The 25,790-nt window shown below is 35.7% G+C and overlaps 1 protein-coding gene across 14 annotated transcripts in view; it reads left to right on the forward strand.

The window, feature by feature from the left end:
• Positions 1-25,790, forward strand: part of EMSY (EMSY transcriptional repressor, BRCA2 interacting) — an 81,841-nt gene that overhangs the window by 35,805 nt on the left and 20,246 nt on the right. For 12 of the 14 annotated variants that reach the window (XM_043481212.1, XM_043481200.1, XM_043481205.1 and 9 more), the window contains 5 exons: positions 8,023-8,172; positions 10,910-11,080; positions 16,625-16,761; positions 19,291-19,464; positions 21,361-21,559. In XM_043481212.1, the coding sequence (XP_043337147.1) occupies positions 8,023-8,172; positions 10,910-11,080; positions 16,625-16,761; positions 19,291-19,464; positions 21,361-21,559 (831 nt within the window). The remainder of the gene's footprint in view (positions 1-8,022; positions 8,173-10,909; positions 11,081-16,624; positions 16,762-19,290; positions 19,465-21,360; positions 21,560-25,790) is intronic. The other 2 variants (XM_043481208.1, XM_043481207.1) reach the window with 2 other exon arrangements.

Consider the following 25,790-nt stretch of genomic DNA (forward strand, 5'->3'; position numbering starts at 1 on the left):
AAATTGTTCTCTTGATGCTTTCAGGATTTCCTCCATGTCTTTGACTTTCAGCATTTTAAATGTAGTATGCCTGTTTGTGGATCTCTTCGTATTTATCTTCTTTAGTATTTGTCCAGCTTCCTGGATGTGTAAGTTACTGCTTTTCAATAAATTTGGGACATTTTCAGCCATTATTTCTTTAATTGGTCCCTTTTCTCTCTGTTCCTTCCTTTTTGTAGTTACATTACATATGTGTTGTGCACTTAATGGTGTTTCACATTTATGTTCATTTTTTTCATTCTTTTTTCTTTCTGTTCTTCAGCTTGCATAATCTGTAACTGATCTGTCTTTAAATTTGTTAATTCATTTTTCTGCCAGTTCAAATCTACTCTTAAGCCCTTCTAGTGAATTTTTTATTTCAATTACCATGCTTTTCAGCTCTACATTTTCCATTTGGTTCTTTTTTGTAATTTCTATTGCTTAATTAATATTCTTTATTTGATGCAACTTTGTTATCATACCTTCTTTCACTTCTGTAATCATGCTTTCCTGTAGTTCTGTGAACATATGTGTAATGGCTGTTTTGAAGCCTTTTTGTTGTTGTTAAATCTGACACGTGGTTGCTCTCACAGTTTCTGTTGGTTGACTGCTTTTTTCCTCCTGTGTAGGTCATGTTTTCCTGTTTTTTTTTTGCATGCCTCTTGATGTTTTTGTTGAAAACTGGACATTTTAGATATTTACATTGATATTTTAGATTGTATATACAGCTAATAGACATTGTATGTTGTAACTGGGTACAGGTCTTCCTTTACCCTCATTTGTGATTTGTTACTGTTAGTTGCATGGTTATTTGTTGTTTAGTGACTGGATCAATTATTTTGTTGAAGTTAAGCCCCCACTACTGTTCCTTAGGGAGATATAGCCCAGTCATTCTGAGGTGACAGTGGTATTGGTGTGGCTCTTTCTTCTCTTTTCCTGACCACATCTAGTTGTTAAACTTCACTAACTAATTTCTCTACTGTATGCAACAATGCTCTGGAGCATAAGTTGCTCTACAAACTGTTGCAAATTGTGGCTTCTTTGAAGGAATAATTTCAAAGTTCTATTTTTGATATTTGTTCTGACCATAGGAGGGTTCCTCTCAGCTTCCTTACTGTTCGGCTGTCTTCTACAAACTATCTGGCCTATAGTCTATCTTAATTAAATCTGTGATTCTACTTATAGAATTGCCTTTCATCTCATCTTCCACTGTTTTGAGATACCCTTAGGCTTGAACTTCTCCACTGTTTTTCAGTTGCTAAGTGAAGTCCGACTCTGCGACCCCATGGACTGCAGCATCCAGGCTTCCCTGTCCTTCACTATCTCCCGGAGTTTGTTGAAACTCATGTCCATCGAGTCGATGATATCATCAAACCATCTCATCCTCTGTTGTCCTGTTGCAGGAATGGGAAACGCCTTCCAGGGCCCAAGAGTGGGCTCTTGTCTAACACTTGGAAATGAATTGTCCAAGGAGACATATGAGCTGACAAAACAAGAGATTTTATTGGGGAGAAGGAAATGGCAACCCACTCCAGTATTCTTGCCTGGAAAAGTCCATGGACAGAGGAGTCTGGCGGGCTGAAGTCCATGGGATTACATGACTGAGCATGTGTGCACGAGGGTGGAGGGAGATGGGTTGGTAGCAATAAAGTGGTAGAACTGAAAAAAAAAAAAAAAGAGCAAGAGATTTTATTGGGCAAGAGGTTGCTTGGAGGAGAGCAGTAGGCTAAGGGAACCCAGGAGAAGTGCTTTGCCACTTGGCTTGCAGTCTGTGGTTTTATGGTGGTGGGGTTAGCTTCCTGGTTGTCTTTGGCCAGTCATTCTCAGAGTCCTTCCTGGTGGTGCCAAGGATTGCTCAGCCAAGATGGATGCCAGCAAGAAGGGTACTGGGAGGTAGTTGGACACATGGTGTCTCCTTTTGACCTTTCCCAAACTCTTCTGATTAGTGGTGGCTTATTAGTTCCATGTTCCTTGTGAGAACCTCCTGTCATAAAATAACTCAGACAGATGGTTACTATGGTGCCTGGCCAGGGTCGGTGATTTCAGTCAATGTGCTTCTCCTAACAGTCCTCTTCTCTTCCTTCCCTCAATTTTTCCCAGCATCAAGGTTTTTCCCAATGAGTTGGCTCTTCACATCACGTGACCAAAGGATTGGAACTTCAGCTTTAGTAATCAGTCCTCCAAATGAATATTCAGGGTTGATTTCCTTTAGATTGACTGATTTGATCTCCTTGTAATCCAAGGGACTCCCAAGAGTCTTCTTTAGCACCGCAGTTCAAAAGCATCAATTCTGTGGCACCCAGCCTTCTTTATGGTCCAACTCTCACATTCATAAATGACCACTGGAAAAACCATAGCTTTGACTGGACGGGCCTTTGTTGGTGAAGTACTGTCTCTTCTTTTTAATACACTATGTAGGTTTATCAAAGCTTTACTTCCAAGGAGCAAGCATCTTTTAATTTTATGACTATAGTCGCTGTCCACAGTGATTTTTCAAGAAAATAAAGTCTGTCACTGTTTCCATTGTTTCCCTATCTATTTGCCATGAAGTGATAGGACTGGATGTCATGATCTTAGTTTCCTGAATGTTGAATTTTAAGCCAGCTTTTTCACTCTCCTCTTTCACTTTCATCAAGAGGCTCTTTAGTTCTTCTTTACTTTCTGCCATAAGGGTGGTATCATCTGCATATCTGAGGTTATTGATATTCCTCCCGGCAATCTTGATTCCAATTTGAGCTTCATCCAGCCCCACATTTAGCATGATATACTCTGCATGTAAGGTAAGTAAGCAGGGTGACAGTATACAGCCTTGACGTACTCCTTTCCCAATTTGGAACCAGTCTTTTGTTCCATGTCTGGTTCTAGCTGTTGCTTCTTGACCTGCATACAGGTTTTTCAGGAGGCAGGTCAGGTGGTCTGGTATTCCCATCTCTTTCAGAATTTTCCAGTTTGTCGTGACCAACACAATCATAGGCTTTAGCATAGTCAATGAAGCAGAAGTAGGTGTTTTTCTGGAATTCCCTTGCTTTTTCTATGATCCAGTGGATATTGGCAGTTTGATCTCTGCTTCCTCTGCCTTTTCTAAATCCAGTTTGTACATCTGGGAGTTCTTGGTTCAAGTATTATTCAAGCCTCGCTTGGAAGATTTTGAGCATTACCTTGCTAGCATGTGAAAGGAGTGCAGTTGTGTGGCAGTTTGAACATTCTTTGGCATTGCCCTTCTTTGGGATTGGAATAAAAACTGACCTTTTCCAGTCCTGTGGCCACTGCTGAATTTTCTAAATTTGCTGGCATACTGAGTGAAGCACTTTCACAGTACCAACTTTTAGGATTTGAAATAGCTCAGCTGGAATTCCATCACCTCTACTAGCTTTTTCGTATGGTACTTCTTAAGGCCTGTTTGACTTCACACTCCAGGATGTCTGACTCTAGGTGAGTGATCACATCATCCTGGTTATCTGAGTCATTAAGACACTGTTTTGTGTAGTTCTTCGGTGTATTCTTTCCATCTCTTCTTAATATCTTCTGCTTCTGTTAGGTCCATACCATTTCTGTCTTTTATTGTACCCATCTTTGCGTGAAATGTTCCCTTGGTATCTAATTTTCTTGAAGAGATCTCTAGTCTTTTTCATCACATCCTCCACTGTTTTTGAGAGCACCCTTAGGTTTGAACTTCTCTGTGCTCTGTTACAAATGAGTTCAGTTTCTCTGGGAAGAGACAAGGGAGCTATCTGTTTTACGACCTGTTTTTATCCTCAGGCAGCTCTAGAACTCTGGGGGTAGGGTAATGGCAGGCTTTTCTCCAAATGTTACCCCTGCTCTATGAGCTGAGAGCACTCAGTGAAGTCAAGTGTGGGAGAGTGGGCAAGCAGCCTGAGATCCTCTCGGCTTGCTTTCCCCAGTGGTGGAACCACTGTCTTACAAGCCAGAGCAGGAGTGGTCACGAGCCCAATATTCTCAGAGGCTTTTTACCCAAGATAGAGCCATGGATTGGGGGCTGGGCAGAAGGGTGTATCCACCTCTTGACTGCAGTGGCCTGTGACTTAGCAGCAGGTACCAGGGAACAGGATGAGATAAGCTGAAGTCCTTCTACTCCTCAGAAGAAAGCCCTCCAACTAGGAGCTGGAGAAGGAGAAAACCCTGTGCCTTTGACTATGGCAGTCTGGAGAGGAGTCCTTGCTTCACCTGTAGGGAGGGATGAGGAGGAACAGGTCTTAGTTTAAATATTATAGATCTTTCCTGTCTTACCAAATGTATTCTTGAATAGATGTTTTTCGTTTGGTCTTGGGACTGTTGCCAGAGCCTTTCATTGGTTGGTTTTATTTATTTATTTATTAAAAATCATTTTCACCAGTTTCATTGTCAGCAGAGCTCCTCATGCTTTCTTTTCAGAAATCAATCTCTGGAATTGTTTTTGTCATTTGCTTATTTTGAATTGAGGTATAATTGACATATAACATATTATTAGTTTGAGATGTATAACATAATGATTGATATATGCATATATTATGAAATGACCCGAATAAGTTTAATTAACATCCATTACCACACAGTTGGCTTCCCAGGTGGCTCAGTGGTAAAGAATCTGCCTGCCAGTATAGGAGATACAGAAGATGCAGGTTCCAACCCTGGGTTGGGAAGATCCTCTAGAGGAGAAAATAGCAACCCACTCTAGTATTCTTGCCTGAAAAATCCCATGCAGAGAGGGGCCTGGTTGGCTACAGTCCATGTGGTCGCAAAATGTTGGACATAACTGAGCAATTAAGCACACCACACAGTTTGTTTTGTTTTGGTGATGTTAGGGCCCAAATCTTGGCTTTCTCTGCCCTCTGAAGCCAAATAAAAAAATACAAAGACCCAAGAGTTTGGAGGAATTAGAAAGGTGGCTTTAATCATCAGCCAGCAGAGGGCGGAGGAGCCTGGTAGGCTGCAGTCCATGGGGTCACTAAGAGTCGGACACGACTGTGCTACTTCACTTTGACTTTTCACTTTCATGCATTGGAGAAGAAAGTGGCAACCCACTCCAGTGTTCTTGCTTGGAGAATCCCAGGGACGGGGGAGCCTGGTGGGCTGCTGTCTACTGGGTTGCACAGAGTCGGACATGACTGAAGCGACTTAGCAGCAGCAGCAGGGGGCGACACGACAGCCTCCTGCCTCAAGAACTGTGCCTCCACTTCCATGAGGAGTCTAGGGGCTTATATAAGATGAGGGCTCGCAGTCAGGAGTCAATGATGAGAAACAAAGGTGTAAGGATCTTGTATTCTTCCTCTTGCATTGTTTGAAAAAAATGATAGAGTGGCATCAGGTAACCCAGTAATTGAATCTGGCAGTTTGGTAGCCCTGTGGCCTTATTTCTGTAGTGCAAAAAGAGAAAAACTATGAGGGGTGATCTATGAAGCGAGTGCTATAAAGGTGAGCACCAGATTCAGGATGTAATTCACACAGAGTCAAAGAATAATAGGTGCAAAATGTAGCTCATGTCGAGTTAGGGGGCAGAAAAGCAATCTTACTTACAGACTAGAGATTAGGATTGATGCTTTTGAATTGCGGTGCTGGAGAAGACTCTTGAGAGTCCCTTGGACAGCAAGGAGATCAAACCAGTCAATCCTAAAGGAAATCAACCCTGAATATTCATTGGAAGTACTGATGCTAAAGTTCCAATCCTTTGGCCACCTGATGCAAAGAACAGACTCATTGGTAAAGACCTTGATACTGGGAAAGATCGAGGGCAAGAGAAGGGGCTGACAGAGGATGAGATGGTTGTATGGCATCACTGACTCAATGGACATGAGTTTAAGCAAACTCCAGGAAATAGTGAAGTACAGGGAAGCCTGGCATGGTGCAGTCCACACGGCTGAGTAATATTCCTTGGTGTATATGTACCACAGCTTCCTTATCCATTCATCTGCTGATGGGCATCTAGGTTGCTTCCATGTCCTGGCTATTATAAACAGTGCTGCGATGAACATTGGGGTGCACGTGTCTCTTTCAGATCTGGTTTCCTCAGTGTGTATGCCCAGAAGTGGGATTGCTGGGTCATATGGCAGTTCTATTTCCAGTTTTTTAAGAAATCTCCACACTGTTTTCCATAGCGGCTGTACTAGTTTGCATTCCCACCAACAGTGTAAGAGGGTTCCCTTTTCTCCACACCCTCTCCAGCATTTATTGCTTATAGACTTTTGGATAGCAGCCATCCTGACTGGCGTGTAATGGTACCTCATTGTGGTTTTGATTTGCATTTCTCTAATAATGAGTGATGTTGAGCATCTTTTCATGTGTTTGTTAGCCATCTGTATGTCTTCTTTGGAGAAATGTCTGTTTAGTTCTTTGGCCCATTTTTTGATTGGGTCATTTATTTTTCTGGAATTGAGCTGCATGAGTTGTTTGTATATTTTTGAGATTAGTCCTTTGTCTGTTTCTTCATTTGCTATTATTTTCTCCCAATCTGAGGGCTGTCTTTTCACCTTACTTATAGTTTCCTTTGTAGTGCAAAAGCTTTTAAGTTTCATTAGGTCCCATTTGTTTAGTTTTGCTTTTATTGGGGTTGCAAATAGTTGGCAATGACTGGGTGACTGAACAAAAACAACAGATTAGGAACAGTTAAAGTAAAAAGTAGGAATGATCAGGCCTGCTCACTGTTCTCTTTATCTTCTATGTTCTCACGAAAGGGAAGGAAAAAACTTAGTTCCTCTTTTTTCCTGTTTACTGCAACAATGAGAGGAATGGTTTTAAAAGCATGAGAATTATCTTCTTTATGTACCTTAAGCATTGTTGTAATTCATTAATGAGATAATTCTAGAAATCATTTTTCCCCTACAGCTTTATAGTTTGTGATTTATTGTAATCAGAATTTGTTTATACAGTAGTAATACTTTTTTTTCTATTGAATCCTTGCTGTGTATTAGGCAATTCACAATTTTCCCATAATTAATCTTCACAACAATCCTAGAAGGTATATATACTAATGTTATCTTTATTTTATGAATGGAAAGCTGAGTCATAAAGATCATTACGTAGTTTGACTAATTATGCCTAGATGTTATTATTTTAACTTCTTTGTTGGGTATAAGTATTTTATAATTATTTAAGGCTATTAAATAAATATATTTATTTGCTACCTCATATCTTAACCTAAATCACCATCCAAAAAAGTAATAAAAATTTTAGTTGTCTATTGAAATATATTCTATTCCATGAATTATTTCAGTGAAGTTTAGTGGGGAAAAAGTGTTACTAAAATTTTCCTTCCTTAGTTAGTAGCTGTTAGGACTTAAATTTTTTGTTAGCATGAGACATATTTTTTCAATGGACATCTGAAATTTGGAAAGTCAATGTAACAGTAATATTTAAATAAATTTGAAAAATGTATAAAAAATATAACATCACCACCCTAATATTTTAACTTTATTTTTGTAATTGCTTTCAAATTCTTGTCCACATGTGTATTTTATGTAGGTTCAATAACAGGATATTCTTTACTTTTGACAAAGTAAGCTATTTGAATACTTTAAAATAAGTCAGTTTAAAACTAAAAGGTCCAAAAAGAAAATGTTTTTGCTTTTTGTAATCTTCAGAGGTTAGAAAAATCTTTGATAGAGTAGAGAATATATAAAAGCTACATTACCTTTTATTTTTGTCTTCTTATCCTAATCCTTTCATCCCAAGTATTTGCATGGAACACAGATTGTCTGTGAAAGTTAAGATCAATGGCTAATTTGGTTTGAAAGCTCTCATATGATGTAATCATAGACAAAAATCGTTTTTCATTAAGAACTTGTTAAATAGTTTTTGTAGTATTTTAATTATATTCCTGAATCAAAGAAATTTGGAAAGATAGGAGTTTGAGGGATAAAAGTTAAAAGAGTATATAATTCATCAGTATGAAAGAAAGCTTCTTTTTAGTCAAGACTCAGTAAATGTGTTTAGCTGCTGCCCTCTTGGGTTGATATAAAGCACGTTATTAAAAAATAATTTGTATTGAGATTTATCTTTCTTCTTTCAAAGGTGTTAAAATCATCACACAACAAGTTCAACCAAGTAAAATCTTACCCAAACCAGTGACAGCAACTCTGCCTACCAGTAGCAATTCCCCTATTATGGTGGTTAGCAGTAATGGTGCAATTATGACAACTAAACTGGTAACCACTCCTACTGGTAAGTTATCTTGAGCATCAGTCCATTCATTCATCATACTCATTGAGTAATTTCTCTGACCCAGTAATTTGCTTAACATTGGGAATATAGAAATTCAGGAGATAATTCTTCAAAGAGGCCTCTCTTGACTGTTCTCTCCTCCCAACTCAAATTAGCTCTCTGCTGTTGTCATGGTCTTCTTCTTTTCCTTTGTAACACATACTACAATTTCTAATTATTTAGGTACTTTTTTTGTCAGTTTGTTTGATGTTAATCACTTTATTAGCTTGTGAGCTCCATGAGGATAAGGGTCCATATCTGTTTTATTCACCATATGTATGTAGAGCTGATCTGTAAGTAGGTGTTCAGTCAGGATTTGCTGAGTGAATGAAAACACAGTCCCAGCCCAAGAGAATCTCACCCTGATGAGGCTAAGAGTCTTTGTTAAATTATTGTATGGTAAGTGTTAGTCTGACTGAGAGAAGCATTGGATGCCATTTTCCCCAGTTATGAGAGCATCCAGACTATGGCCCAAGGAAGTGACAGTATAGAACATTTTAAATAGTACCATCCTTTGTTACTTTGACCAATTTAATTCCTCTCAGTCTTTTCCATTGTCTATTTCAATGTGATCATAATACCTTTACTAAATCTGGTATGTTAAGTCCCCAGGAGAGTGCTTTACTAGCCATTACTATTAACATAATTAATTAATTCTAACATAATTAATGTTAGAATTAGTATTATCCATTGCTATTATTTTAAATTTGTGTAACTCTTACCAGACTCTTTGAAGAGGGTCAAATTTAGATGATGAGATGAGATTGTTGGATGGCATCACTGACTCAATGGACATGAGTTTGAGCAAACTCCAGGAGATAGTGAAGGACAGGGAAACCTGGCATACTGTAATCCATGGGGTCGTGAAGAGTCGGACATAACTTAGCAACTGAACAACAGCAGATTTAGATGATAGAATCTGAAGAGTGTAAAGTGATTCCTTTCTCAAGTTTATAAGCTATCACCTATTGGCTATTATATAAAAGTGTATATAAACATTACCCTTAATCTCCCTTAAGCTTTAATGTCTCCATTTTCAGAGACGAAACAGAGATTTATGTATAGCAGCATTACACAGCCACACAGTCTATAAAAGACAGGACTGGAATTTGAATCCAGGACTGTTTGACTCCCAAAACTTTTTTTAAAAAAGATTGTGATAAAATATAGATAACATGAAATTTATCATTTTCACCATTTTTAAGTGTACAGTTCATTGGCATTAAGTACATTACTGTTGTTTTGCAACCACTGCAGCCATCTAGCTCCAGAACTTTTTTTGTCTTCCCAAACTGAAACTACCCATTAAACAATAACTTTCCATTCCCACCTTCTTCCATTCCCTGACAACTGCCATTCTACAATAATCTACTTAATCTTCTTGCAAAGCCTATGCTTTAAAAACAGTTTTTCTTTTATTGAATCTATCGTTCTTCACCCAAAACTTTTCTCCATTTGGTTTTACAAAGATATGATTCCTCATGTTAGGAAAAGGTAGTAAAAAATAATGTATGCTTATGTATCTATATTAGAATAAGTGTTTCTGCAAATTTTAAAACAAAAGCTAAAGTTGAAATATTTTCCAGTTACAATTAATTCAAGCTATGTATCTTCACAGCATATTTATTTTGTACTAGATTTATTTTTCTGATTTAGATGTATGTTTGTAAGCAATTTAAACTAATTCTACTTAATGTTCCTCTGCTTCTTCCCTTTTTTTGGGTAGTGATTGTGTTTTAAAATGGTAAATACTAACTGGATAAAACCAATTTTAGGGGGGTTTTGAAAATGATTATTACAGTGACTTCTGAACCTAATTATGAGAAAAATGTTATCAGTTGAAGAATGTGTTACCTGAATTATCTTCTTTCTCCCCAGAACTAACTGTTCTTAGAAACAGTTTTAGAAACTTAGGAATAGTGTTTCTGAGTTACCAGATGTGTGAGAAGCTACAATAGGTTAATCTGGTTAATTTTTAGTTCCTATTTGGGGGAAGGAAAAAGTCCTAGAAATGGTGGGGAAGAGTGTAAAATCTTTTTGAGAGATATGAAGAAAAATATTCTATCAGGTCAGTTAAAGTTGAGGAAATATGTAATTGGTGAATTTTCTTGGTAAAAAAATATTCCTGGCAACTCTTGGCAGCTACAACTTTAATCTCTAGTAAAATGTTGGAATAACTCTTTAATGATGGAAATGTATTTAGAGGGTAGCAGAGTACAAAACAGTAAAAGTTTATAAAATTTTAGGCAAACAATATACTGCCTTATTTGCTGAGTGCTGACATTGGATTTGGCACTGAGACAGCATAAAACAGATGCAGAGACCTTGAAATCTATAACAGAAATATCTAAAATGCTCTGGCAGGAAAGATGATTAAGTTTCTTTTGGCACCAAGCTAGTGGAAGAAGGGTAGTGGAAGAAGGGAACAGAGTTAGTTATACTTTTTCTTGGGGTTAGTAATTTGATGCAACACATCACAAAATTTTATGTGTAAAGTTAATTTAAATTGAGTTGGCTGTAGTTCTTGCTATGTGCATTGAAAACTGGCTGTAAATTGTTACTTAATGGCTTGACACCTTGAAATTCCATTTTCAAGTTAAAGCAATGTAGATTACATTGAATTACAGTTAAACTGTATAAATTGTCATTCTTCTAAAAGTGATGACAAGTTTTTTTCTTGGCTTTTCCCTTTTTATAGGCACACAGGCAACCTATACTCGGCCAACAGTGAGCCCATCTATAGGTCGGATGGCTGCAACCCCTGGAGCTGCAACCTACGTGAAAACTACCAGTGGTAGCATTATTACAGTAGTACCCAAATCATTAGCTACCTTGGGGGGCAAGATAATTAGCAGTAATATAGTTTCTGGTAGGTATATCTGAAATGTGTTAAAGGTATAGGTGACCAATAAGAGGAAAAAACATTTCACTGTCAAAGGATACTGGTTGATGTCAGTTTTCTGCTTAGAAATCTAGAACTTTGTTTTTAGCCCTTATGTCTAGTGATGAAGTATAGTTTTTTAGTTCCAGTATAAAATCTTTACATGTTAGCTTTTGAGAGTTTTAAAATAGGAAGAACATTTAGTTGCTTTTAATCAGAATGGAAGGATTATAGTTTACATTTGCATAGAGATGTTTCATCTACAAAATATTGTCCCATCTATCAATTCATTTCTACCTCAAAACTCTGAAATAGTTGGTGTCATCTCCAGTTTATAGGTATAGATGTGTTTTACATTTCGGAGATGAACTTGACCTGTCCAAAGCCACATAAACTAGACAGTGAAAGAACTAGTATTTATTTGTCTAAATATGTTTGTGGGATCATAATCTCAGTTACTAACTAGTATTTATTTGTCTGCATATGTTTGCAGAATCATAATTTCATAGTTTCAATTACTAATATCACTTTAGCTTATTAAAAATAAAAATACTTGAATATTTTTATTTGCCTTTCACCGTTTATATTGGCTGTTTACTTTTTAAAAATATTTAACTTAGATAATGAAAGCTAATATTTATTGGTGTTTTAGAACCCTACCTGGTTTTTAATGGCTCATTTATTCCTGCAATATTTGAGTTGTGTACCCTGAAGTGGAATGTTAACATGGTATCTATTTTCATTGATTATTATTTTTTAATTAAAATGATGTGAATAATCTCTGACCAGGCAAGCCCTGTGGACTTTTACTGTCTACCGTTTTTGTAGACTAGCCATATTTTGTATGCCCCCAGTGAATTGTTCTGACATTTTAAAGTGAAGGAATTGAAGTTCCTGGCAGTAATATGATGTTGCTGATAACTCAAGGAGTGGGAAAAAAACAAGGCAGGACGTGGTATTGGCATAAAGCTCTATATTTAAAGCTGCTAATTTTGGCTCTAGTTTTTAAGTGTAAGTGAGAAACTTTGATGTTTGCCAAACTAAGGAGGGTGAAACCAGTAGGGAAAGAATCACCCTACTCCAGCTTTTAAGAGGATATTTTAAATAAAACAGTTAAAACTCAGATTGTAATTTATTACCTGACAATACCTTTAAATAGTATAGAGCACATACTTAAACATTTTTCAAAAAGTAATCATGTTTTTTATTAGTGTATAACTTTTTATGACCATAGGGTATTTCTTTACTTAGGTAAAGGAATGTCACGAAGCCTCTTGTTTTCAAACCTTATTTATGATTTAGCTGCTCTGTGAGAGGTTAGAGAAGTATACACAAGCACATTTTCCTAGAAGCAAAGGGGCAGTGAGGTATATACCCTACACTTGTAAACACATCATCTACCTTTGTTCTAAAATATAAAGTAACTGGTGGTTCGTTGCTATTTCAAGTGTATAGATATATAGGGGAAGAGTTCTTAAACCGTTTCAGTGCTGTAGGAGGTAATGGACTCAAAGCTGAATTAGCTCATGGAGCTCATTTTGCCTCGACCTCTACTTTGCTGTTTGACACTTTCATTCTAAAGAACTTCTCTCATTTCTGAGTACTTTAATCCTTATGTTATGTGTCAGTGTTTCTTATTATATTCTTGTTCCATGATACTGGGGTTATTGGTCAGTTTATTTAGTTTTCAATCCCTGTCTTTTCACAGTAAACCAGTAAGCGAGGTTGAAAGAATTTAGACAGTTTTCTACCTTCATCCATGATCAGATGCTGGATGCTGGAGTCAGTGCCCTCACCACCCCCACAGCAAACAAGAAATGCTTTTCTTAAAATACACTCATACATCTGGCTTTACGAATAGAAGGCTTTTTAAAAAAATAACACTTTTATGTTTATTGTGGGGAATTTGGAAAATACAGAAAGGTATACAAAGAAAACTAAAAACCTATAATTTTTGCCATCTAGGGAAATAATCTGTATCTTTCTGTTTATTCCTTTTTCTATTTAGATTTCTGTATAAATGTTTTTGTGCATATATGTATATTTTAAAAATTAAATTTAAATCTATATAATCAGTTTTAATATTTTTTCATATAATAATATCATTTTCTCATTCCATTAAATATATTTTGATACCTCACACCCTAGATTAATGACTATACAATATTCTCTCCTATAATGCACCATAATTTAACAGTTTATTCGTTGCTGAATGTTTTAGGTTACTTAACAGTTTTTTTCTCATTGATAATCCTATGAAGAATATTATTATACATAAATTATTATATTAAATTCTTATTTCCTTTGTATAATATCCTGGAAGGCAAATTCATGCTTCCAAAGTACTTTCTAGAAAGATCAAGTTTTTATTTTTATTAGAATAAACAGTTAAGTTGAAGGCATGACTGTTTTTTCAGTTATTTCATTTATATCATATTTACTTATATGTATATATAAAGAGAGAATTATCAGATACGTAAGTCTATTGGTGAGCTTTGTTGAAGGTTGGTTGAAAAATCATGTCTATTTTATGCAGAAGATGGATCCTTTAGAGGTAAAATCATTATCTTGTATCTAAGGACATTATGAGAACCTGTGACAATGGCAGGACTTGATTTTGATTCCCCTTATCTTTAGTACAATGTCTAGGCAAGGGGCTAGTGTTTGTATATTTGTTCATTCATTCATTCATTTGCTCATTGTTTGAGCAGAGTAACATATAAAAAATTACCCCAAAACCAAAATTGCCAGTGATTTAAGGATCAGTGAATAATAAAATCTAGGCCAATTAATCTGTGTTCTTTAAGCCTACATTCCATAATGCTCAAAGTTTTACAGGCATCTTATTTTTGAATAGGAATCTCTGGAATGCGTCAGTGTCATAGCCTGTGATCCAAATGTGATTCACAGTTACTTGCACCTATTGTATTTTGACTCTTTATAAGTAAAGACTGTGTGTCTAGGTGAGTTCTCTAATATGCTATGAGCTAGATGTGGGGTTGGGTGCTGTGATACACAGTGATGTACACAAGGGACATTCTGTGCCCTGCAGGATGCTAAACAAGTGAACTTTATACATTCTCTTGTCACATGAGAACTATAGGCTGAATACTATGAAAGCATAGAGGAAGACTTTTTTTTAAATGGGTAATACTTCTTACTTCAATATAATAGATAACACCTGAGATACAAAAATATACTACTAGAATTTTAAATTTTTATAATTTGATAGTTCTAGTTATAAATCGTATTCTATCTTAATATAATGCTGTATTTGCTTTTCCTTATGTTGTGCCTTTTTCTTCAGTTTTCTAACACCCCGCCTCCCATTTTGTTAAGCTAGGGAACTTGGTTTGCAGCTGTCTCACAAATTGACACACCTGTGATAGAAAGGATTTGATATTTTCATAGTTATAAAGATAATTCATTTGTTAAGTAAGTTTTGTCAAAAATGTGACCCTTATACTTTGCTATAAAGTTAAAGCTTGGTTTACATTTCCTTGAGCTAGTATTTAATGCTTACTTTCTAAAAACACTTTTTTATTAACCAAATATTTGGTGAGGGAGCATTGTCAGAGAAGGCATCATAGTCAATCACATATGAGGAATTGGAGTTAATAAGAGTTAAAGTTGATAAAAGCAAATAATAGGCAGTTTGGTTTTTGTGGCTTTTAACAACTTACTATTCACAGACCACAGATAAAGGAAAAAATATTTATGGAACTGGCCCGTAGACAAAAGTGCTTTTTTATGTAACCTGAGCACCTTACCCCTGACTGGTGAGGCATTAGATGATGGCAAGTGTTTTATATTGTAACAAGAGTGCCAAAAATTGACACATGACTAGAACATTCGTATTCTTATCAATCTTATTTCTGAAACAGTAGAGAATGCTAAGGTTTCTCAGTAGAAGAGAATAAAATTTTAATTTTTCTTCTCAAGAGTATATTAATCAGTCATGTATTTAATGTGTATCCATTCTATACTTAGTCATTTGATAAATGATATGCAAACCTGTAGAAGAAAAATATGACTTGCCTGTTTGCATAGCCAGAGGAAATTATAGGTTAAAAGGGCACCTTGGGTCTAGTATGCTCAAGGACTGATGTGGAAATCAGCACACTGAAGAAGAGATATATTGGGTAATCCTGAAAATTAAAGTCTGATGGAACCTGGAGGGCTAAGCTGAAGAGTTTGGTCTTTGTGTGGTAGATAATAGGAAGCCATAATAAAAGAAATTACTCATTAAATTATAGAGTTTATGGTGTACATTGTGCAGTGGGAACAAATAAGATCAAATTATGAAGGATTTTGAAACCCAAGAAGGGAAGTTGAAACTAAATACAGTGGGGATTTGGAAGGTTTTTGACCAGTTTTATATGTTGTTGGTTTGTGGCATGATGAAATGAGGTGGTGTTTGTTTGTTTTTTAAGAATGTTTGCTATGGCAGGATACATCAGAGCTATTTGCATGACAGAGAAACTTGAAATAGGGAGAAGATACGGGAAAGCAAGAGAGATGTGGGCCTGTCTGTTGAGCTGACATTGATAACATTTTGAAAGAAGACATTTGTTATGACAAATTTAGTTCATTCATATACTCATTGAATGATAACTTGAGTAATTGCAATACGATGTGTGCTAAACACTGAGGAGTCAGTGGCATAAAAAATTACAGTTGGAGCTAAGGGGCTTCATTTTGTTAGCGGATGCAGAGTGAAGACAAGGCAAGAATCAAAGATTTGCACCAGGATTTCCAACTTGAACAATTAGAAGAGTATAGGGTATGAATATGATAGGAAGATAAATTTGATAGAAGAGAAACAAGTTGTGGAAGGATGTGGGGGAGAGGGTAAGATACTAATATGTTTGGATTGGTAGATATAGATCTACTATATAGATCTTAATGATTGAAAATATAAATTTACATATTTAAGTGTATAAATTAGGGTTTCATCCTCAGACTTTTCAGAATGTTGCAAATTATAAGAGTACACGTTTCATCTGACTTGGTCTGGGACTAGTGTTTATTTTCTTTTTTGTTCACATAAAAATAAATGACATTTCTTTTTCATAAATTTTCTCTATAGTGTTACATGAGAATTTTGATATACATTTACCTTTTTTTATGTTCTTTTTTTGAAGCATTTTCCTGTCATACTAGTCACACAGGTAATACTATTGAGTTTGGGAGAAATGTTTGTCATGAAATAGTCTAATTTGTTTCCGTTAACTAGTCAGAAGAAGAATATCGATAGGGAAGCAGATGGTGATATATTTAGATTCCGAGTTTGGTATGTAGGTCTTTAGATTCCAAAAAGATAAACACTGTAAGAATTGATTCTTAACATTCTTTCATTCTAGGACAACTTTTAATTTATTCTTCCAAGGCCTTCATTTTCATCCTCATGACAGCTTTGACATCTCTGGGGTGACACTGACTACATGTATTTAATTGTGTACAACATAAATAGAAATAACCAAATATCACTAGTCCTTAACTCAGGCCTCCTTTTCTCCCCCCTTCTCTAAGGAACAACTACCAAAATCACTACAATCCCCATGACTTCCAAGCCCAATGTGATTGTTGTGCAAAAGACTACAGGAAAAGGAACCACCATTCAAGGCCTCCCGGGCAAAAACGTTGTCACAACGTTGCTAAATGCTGGAGTAAGTAAGAGCTTGAACTGCTGATTTAGCAGTCTACTAAGGATTTTAAAGACCAGCTCTATAAATATTTGTCTAAGGACTTTAGAACCCACAATGGCTAGAATGGCTTGATTTACTCCTACTGTGATGTAAAAAACACCACCTACTGATGCCATTTTTTTACAGTAATTTGTAAAACATGTTGCTCATATACTATGATTTCAATCTTAGCTTGGTTCAGATGGAAGATTCTACCAGCCTAACTCAGAGGGAGCTCTGTCAGTGGACAGTTTTATTTCTGCTTATGGCCAGTAGATACCAGTCTAGTACTGGACGTAGGTTAGGCAAAGAGAAATATTTGCTGCTAAGACTAAATTAATGACAAGGATTTGTTTCTTTCATTTTTACTTTTTTTGAACTAGTGGAAAAAAAAAATCAAGTAAATTAGAGAGGCATTTATAGTTCTGAAGGCAGTTGTTATAAGGTTAAGAGATTTGAAGTTAGCCAAACCTTGGCTTTGTCTCTGAGTATCATAGGTGTTTGGCTAACTTATTCAGCTTCTCTCATCCATAATTTCCTCATTTGTACATTGGGGATGATGATCTCTACCAGTGAGTTTGTTGAGTAATGAGTAACTAACTGGTAACTGTTTTAAAAGTGCTTAAAACAGTACCTGGCACATAAGTCCTCAATAAATTGTTCTTTCTTACTGTTATTACTCTTTGTACTTAACTACAGAGGTTTGGTAGTATCTCTACTTTGCTAGAAAAAGGAATACTATACTTCATTGTAGTTGATCTCTAGTGGCTTCCTTGGCATCATAGTCTTTACAGTGCTGATGGGTGTCTAGTATTACATTTTTTCATCATGTAGGAAAGCGTAGATTGTTCCTAGCTTCAGTTCACATAGTAAGCCAAAAATAGCCAGAATTAGAATATAGATTTTCAGAAATTACATGGTTTGTAATTTCATGGAACTTGATATTAAAAGAGAGTGGTACCATGTACTCTAGGTCCTATGGTCATATAGATCTAAAAATAGTATGTGTGAGTACTAGCTGCCATGTATATCTAATAGCAAAAAGTTTGACTCAAGAAATGATAGTCAAACAAGATCAGGGTATAAGACCATCCTCTTCACCGCATACGTACATGCACCTATACTCGTAACTTGCTTACCTGTGCATGTACACACACACACACACACACACACACACACCTGTGCATGTACACACATACACACACACACACCCCTGTGCATGTATACACACACACACACAACCAGAAGAGCTTTTTCAAAAAATAAGCCTGCTAGTTTGTTTCGAATGGGTCTTTATAATTGTACTTGGACAGGGCCCGTTGAGCTTCTTAATAGAAGGGCACACCCACTTGTAAACTAGCAGCTTTTGGCAAATGACTGTAGAGCTCTTTTCAGAGATGCTGCCGTGAAGGGTGTGTTATGTATTAAAATAAGTAATCACATGGTTGGCAGACACTCCATGTTTTCCTTAGATTATTGCAGCAGATATTTAAACTTGAGAAGTTTGTAATCATTTAACCTAAATTCACAGAGTAATTACATTTTTGCCAGTTCACCTAGGTATTTTGTTTTTACTGGCTGCTAAATTTCAGTGGCCACACATTTAGGTGATGGTGACTGAAAAGAAAAACTGATAAGGTGAAAAAATTTTAGATATTTTCCTTTTTAATTTTATGGATTTTAATTTTTAAAATTTTAGTACTTTAGTAAAATGACTGTAATTTGACTTTAATTTGTTAAGCTCAAGTATTGACTCCATAAATGATCAGAAAATAGTACTTAAGAATAAAGCAGATGAAAATGTAGAAAATGGTGAAAAGTTAATGGGCTTGACTACCTAGTTAATAGACTAAAGTGATATTAGTAACATGCTAATGTGGGAAATGTCCTGTTTTTTCTTTGTTTTTTCCAGTGTAACCTCAGAAAAAATGTTAATGTCACTGCTGATTACATTTCTTGCCCATACTATTTCACATAGACATTCTGCTGTATAGCCTTATAACTTCATATTTGGGAAATTTAGTTTATTTTATATGTGAACATTTAGCTATCGGTAGAATGCACAGTAATTTTTTTTATTACACATGTTTATTTCATATAAACTGTCACATAAAGATGAATATTGGGGGAGCACGACCTATGGTTCCAACACTTAGAGATAACCATTGTTAACATTTTAGTATATATTCTATAATTTTTGACTCTCTTTTAGTATATACATTCTGTGAATGACAGAGAATACTAAGTATTCTTAAATAAGGTAATTTTTAAAATTCACTCACCAAGAAATATTTACTGCCTTCTTTGGACAGAAGGTTGATCAGATGACTTCTAAGATCATTTCAACTAGTTCTAACATTTTTGATCACCTGGAAGCTTATACTTTGTTGCACAATTTGCAACCCTTTCCCCATCATCCTGGTAAAACTTTCCTATGATTTTTCAGTAAAAGGACTTTTTTTCCCCATTTAAATGTATATAAATCTCATGTATTTACTGACTTCAATTTAGGGAGAAAAGACTATTCAGACGGTGCCAACAGGAGCAAAGCCAGCTATTATCACTGCTACAAGACCCATCACCAAAATGATTGTAACTCAGCCAAAAGGTATAGGTTCCACAGTTCAACCAGCAGCTAAAATCATCCCAACAAAAATTGTTTATGGGCAGCAAGGGAAAACACAGGTATGCTAAGATATGGTGATTTTTCTTGACTCTGGTATATTTCAAATTCCTAAAATTCCAAGGTAGAAATCTGAACAAAAAGATGAGTAACATTAAAGAACCAGATTATTAAAAGTTATGATTGGATGTTTATAACCATCTGTTTTCAAAACCTGTGTTTCTCTTTTCAGTACTTAAAAAAAATTAAATATTTGTGTCATGTCATGAGCAAAATTTAGAGAATAGAATCCCCTGGAGTAAAATTTGCTGAAGGTGTATGTTGTTATTTGAGAAGTAGATGGTTGACAGAGGATGGTAATTATTCATAATCTGTCAAAGAATATTTTTGTATAAGCTTATATGACCTTTGAAAGCACTTTAGATATTTACTTATAAAATTTTATTTCCTTGAAACCTAAATAATGGAGAAAGTAGAGATCTGTTCATTTTTCAACCACTAAATGATAAGGGAGCTTTTCTAGAAATTTACCTGGGAAATTGTGTTGCTGGGCTACTGTTTATTTTGCAGGTACTTTACTTTTTTGAGAATATAAAAGGAAATGATGTCAGCTCTGGTTAAAAAATGCTATTTTAGAATTTTTGTAAAAGATGATAATTTATAAACTAATAGTTTGCCTTTAGAATCAGTTCTGTCAATATTATAGCCAAATAGTTTATATATCAAAACCATTAGTTCTATGATTTTCTAATAAGGTCAAATTGCTTTAAATTTCAGTGTTAACTGTTATATTTGCTCCATCATCTTTGTCATAACCCATGTTTTCATTCTTGAATTTTTGGACATGGGTGACAATAGAGTCTGAAAGATTTAGATTCTTATAAATGGAGAAGTAAAAAATAATTGTGGTAAAGTAACATTTTCATTCCATGTACCCAATTGAAGTTAACTCCTGGAGTCCACACTTTGAATTGAATCGTTCAGTGTGAAACTTTCTTCCCATTTCACTTGTTATACTGTCTATGGTTTTGATCTTTGCCAAGAGCTGATCTGTCACATGTTCCATATTGACTATAATAGTTGTCTAAATTGTGGCTCAGCAGTAAAGTATCTGCCTGCAATGCAGGAGACGCAGGTTCAATCACTGGCTGGGGAAGATACCCTGGAGGAGGGAATGGCAACCCACTCCAGTATTGTTGCCTGGAGATTCCCATGGAGAGAGGAGCCTGGTGGGCTACAGTCCATAGGGTCGCAAAGAGTCAGACATGACAGCATGCACGCACACCCAGTTGTCTAAATTAGTGTTCCTTTGGAGATTTCTTAAAAGATGACTTAGGTCCTAAGCAAGATTACTTTGTGCAGGTGTGTTAATTAGGAATTTCATTTGGTTGCTAAAAAGAAACCTGAAGAACAGTGGCTTAAACAAATTAGGGTTTTATTTTTATTATGTTGATAAATATTTGGAGGAAGGAAATCCTGGACTGTTATTGTGACTCAAAAATTCTCCTGGGAGATCTGAGGAAATCTTTCCTCTTATGCTGACTATGTATAGTATACATCAATACTTAAATCCTATCACACACATACAGACATACACATACTTCCCCTGGGAATCTAGGCTCCTTGTGTCGTTCTGTTCTGCCGTCCTTAGCTTGTGGCTATCATTCTACCATATAACTGCAAATTGTAAAAGGATTCCTGAAGTCATTATAGGCAAGAAAAAACAGGGCAAAGGCTGTTGTCAGGATTGTAGCTGTTGTAGCATGAAATGTATATGTGGCCTGGTATGATTGATTCATAGATTGAATTTGTCTGTGATGATCAATACTGTGCCCCAAGTATAATAAATGGCCAGAGTACAGTTTTCCATGTCAGGAAAATATTTATTTGATCTAGAAGTTAAACATATTTTAAATGCTCAAAAATTTATACTGGTTGTATTTCCACTTGTCTTCTAGGTTCTTATTAAACCCAAACCAGTGACGTTTCAGGCCACAGTTGTTAGTGAACAAACAAGGCAGCTGGTCACAGAAACATTACAACAAGCATCCAGGGTGGCAGAGGCTGGTAATTCATCTATTCAAGAAGGAAAGGAAGAACCACAGGGTTATACAGATAGTAGTTCCTCTTCTACAGAGTCCTCCCAAAGTTCCCAAGGTAAGACCCATTTTACTTCTGATTTATATAATTATTGCTGAGATTATGCCTTAGTTCTAAAATAGTTGAATCTAAGGATCTCAAATATGTATATATACAAATACATATACAAATATGTATACTTTGACTTGTCAGTTCTTTTGATTTTATTGTCTTTTGTTTGATGTGAGCAGAAGTTTTGTTTTTGGTAAGGCTTACCATTCTTTCTTGCCTGGCATATGTTCACCAAATAATTCATAAACTAGATGATGATTTTGGCAGATAGGTATTACCAAACTGGATAGAGCTGTGATTCCTTTTGTTTGCTTTGAGTAAGTAGAAGAAGTGTGCAAGAAAGTGAATGTACCTTTTGAAATGATTTTTGCTGAACCTTGAAAAAGGATCATGGTGGCCAGAGATGGGCCTGTAAGTGGGCTGTATGTGGGTGTTCATACATTGCAGTTTGCAAGGGATAAGTCTTAGTTTATTTCTGTTCTAGAATAATAATAGCATTCTCTTTCACTCTCATAGGTGTTCCAGTTTAGATGATAATTGTGTGGTTGTCCTAATTATGAGGAAGGTGATATGAAGCCAGTCTCCATAGTAGGGAAACTAGTTATAGTTAGTGCTATTTTAATTATGTTGTTTTAGGGAGTCACTTGAAATAAACTCAATGATCATAAGCTTTGAGATTTTCTACAAATCTAGTACCTGTGCCTGTCAGTTACCTTAACCACCCATATTGATCGTAAACTTTGAGACTTTGTACAAATCTAGACACTGATCCTGGGAAAGATTGAGGACAGGAGGAGAAGAGGGCGACAGAGGATGAGATGGTTGGATGGCATCACTGACTAAATGGACATGAGTTTGCGCAAACTCAGGGAGATAGTGAAGGACAGGGAGGCCTGGTGTGCTGCAGTTCATGGAGTTGCAAAGAGTCAGACACAACTGAGCGACTGAAAAACAACAACAAATCTAGTGCCCGTGTATGTGTCAGTTACCTTAACCACCCAGGCAGTATATTTCTGCCGGTACTTACAAGCTCTGATATATCGAAACAGAACTGTTTACCTTTCTTTGATCATTCTTACTCACACTGTTTCCTCTCCTTACTTCCACATTATTCTCTCTGGAACGCTTTCTTAGCACCTTCACTTTTTCAATACAGTTTCTTCATATTGTACAGGCATTATTATTTTAACCCTTTAGTGGAATCATCCCAGATTAGTCTTACTAATGGTTCATATCGCTAATTATTCCATTAATTCAATTTGAACATTTATTTTTAAATTTATACTATGTAATAAACTTTATGAGAAAGCTTCATGAAGAAGGTAGCATTTGAAATGGTCTTAGAAAACTCATTGATAACAAATAAATTAAAATATTGATTTTAGCAAACAGTATGGCTCTCATTTTATAAAATGGATAATTTTCTTCAGCATATTATCAGTAATAGTAATATTTTCTGAATCAATTTGCTAAGGTTTAATTTATCATTCTATATTGGTTATGAATCAGTTTATGTCTGGTTACAGTGGGGTGGTATTTACTCTATTTCTTTTAGACTTACTGATTTGATGTGTATAGATTCTGTTCTTAAACTAACAATAAGATTCTTTTTTCCTCTTTTATTTTTAAGTCTGTACTTACTTGAATAATTCCAGCTGTTTTTTCCTTTGAGAAATGTTTTCATAAAAGGCAGGTAAAATGTTTAGGTTATGAATTGGTGCTGAAATGGGAACTTGAACAGTAAATTATATATACACAATCTCAGGTTACCTTTGAAATTGCTGGTTTTTTCCTAAGGGAACTATAAGCCAGTCATTACTTCCCTAACATGCCATTACATTAGGGAGCCTTTAGTTTTCATTCTAAGAAATGGACAAGAACTTGACTATTTTTGGAAGTGATTGAGTGCAGTTTCTTGCTCTTAGATCTGTTATTATATGTGGCATAATTTATTTTTACTTTTGTTATTTATCTTTCATTGCATATTACTTCCTTTAAAATATTTTATAAAACAGAAAAAAATCACCAGAGAGGGATATCTAATATAGTTAACTATAAAGCCAGTTTTTAAAAGTATTTATGTGTTTGCTTTTTATTTGGCTGTGCTGGGCCTTCACTGTGTCGTGCAGAGTACTCGTTGTGCTGCGCAGCTCTCTGGTTGTGGCACACAGGCTCCAGAGCGCGTGGGCTCAGGAGTTGTGACATGCAGGGTTAGTTGCTCTGCAGCATGTAGGATCGTAGTTCATTGACCAGAGATCAAACCCATGTCCCCTGCCTTGCAAGGTGGTTTCTTAACTACTGGGCCACCAGGGAGGTTCCTAAAGCCAATTTTTATAGTCTTCATTTACTCCTCTCCCCATTTCACTGTATAGTTTCTTAGTACATTCTCCAAAGCCAAGGGACTAGGAATATATATGCTGTGTTATAAGAGAAAGAGATAAGGTTTTGCTAAGCCTAAGACTCAAGTTTGGTTTTCATACCTACTGGGAATATAAGCACTGTGTAGCAGTCCATTTTTTTCTTTATATTGTTTTTGTAGTTTTTAGCCCACCTCTGTTTAGTACTTTTAATGTAACTTCAAATTTATAAAAAGTTGCAGGAATAAAAAGAACTTCTGTGTATAGTCTTTTACTAGATCCACCACTTATTTATATTTTGCCCTATTTACTTTGTTGTTGATTCTCTTTCTGTGCCGCCCTCTGTGTGTTTATAATTTTTGAATTTTTTCACCATTTGAGAACAAGTTGTAGATGTCATGCCCTTTATCTCTAAATACTTAGATTTGTTGGCTTATATTTCTTAAGGGTTAGTCTCTTTATAACTAAAATACAGTTATCAAAATCACAATTTAAAATTTCAGTTGTATAATCTACAATCCATTCAGATGCTATCAACTATCCAATCATGGTCTTTGTAGTTTTGCCACTACAACAACCTACCCCCACCACCAGTCCATGGTCCACATCAATATTATGCATTACATTTAGTTGCATTGTCTGATGTTTATTGTTTGATTCAGCATGATTTCCACAGATGTAGTGTATCCTTAGCTTTATCTTATCAGAAGGCACTGATGTCAGTTTGTCCCAATATTGATGATGTTAATGTTGATCTCTTGGTTAATGCCTTCCCTTTTTTTTTTGCATTATGAAATTACCATATTTCCCTTTGAGATTAATGGTAATATATGGGGAGATGGTTTGAAACTATATAAATATCATATCCCTCATCTTTATCTACTAGTTTTAGCATCCAGTGATAATTTTCTAAAGTCTATTATTTGTTACCTAGTTTATAGTTGGCATTCTACTGTAAGAATAGATCGACTTTTCTTGACTTCGTATCCTTTTTCTAGTGACTTCCTTTATACTAGTCTTAGAATAAAGATGTCTTTTTATGCCAAAGGATTCCTTGATTCTACTTGTGGTTTCTAAACTTTCCCCACCATTCCCTGCCTGAAAGGAGAAGCAGTTTAGACCTTATACCTTATTTCTGAACTATATCCTCACGGGCTAGAAGAGACCTTCATCTTCACCTTGTTATGGCACTTTCCTTAATCACCCTGGGAGGGTTCATTACTGCTTCTATACTAGGCTTCCAAAATTGCTTTGTACTACCAGCTAGTTTATCATTGATCATTTTATTTTGTACTTTTTTTGTTTGTTTAATATAATTATTTTCTTTTCCACTAGGCTACTAACTTTTCAGAGGCAAGCATCATACTCATCTCTGTATATTCAGTATTTAGTGAAGAGATTAGCTAGCTCTAAGTAGACACTAGTAAAAGTTTCTCTGAATGAACAAATAAAACAGCAACTGTCGCAGCAACTGTGGTACAGGGTTAAGCTTCAGCCTTATAAATTCATTTTTGTTGCCTGAATCCAAAACATTTTTTCCTTTCTGGGGTTTCTCCTAACCTAGTGAGTGGACCTTTTAAGTTCTATACACCTGAAGTATTTTTACATACTGATAGACAGCTAGATGACCAACTCTAATAGTTCAGGGTCATACTTGCCTAGGTCGCTAAATGAAAATTGGGCCACATGCCTTCCACAACTCCTCAGCTTTCCTTCCTATTTGGATCTTCTTTTTTCCCCTTTTTCACTTGGGAACAGAGTTATTGGGTTTATTGGGTTCCATATTTTTTTTTTAAAAGAAAGAAAAAAATGTTAAAAGAAAAATTTATTTCCCAAAAAAGGTTTTAAGTAGACTAGCTAGAATACAAGATTATGTGAAG

The sequence above is a fragment of the Cervus canadensis genome, chromosome 11 (genome assembly GCF_019320065.1).
Source record: "Cervus canadensis isolate Bull #8, Minnesota chromosome 11, ASM1932006v1, whole genome shotgun sequence".
NCBI classification, from domain to species: domain Eukaryota; kingdom Metazoa; phylum Chordata; class Mammalia; order Artiodactyla; family Cervidae; genus Cervus; species Cervus canadensis.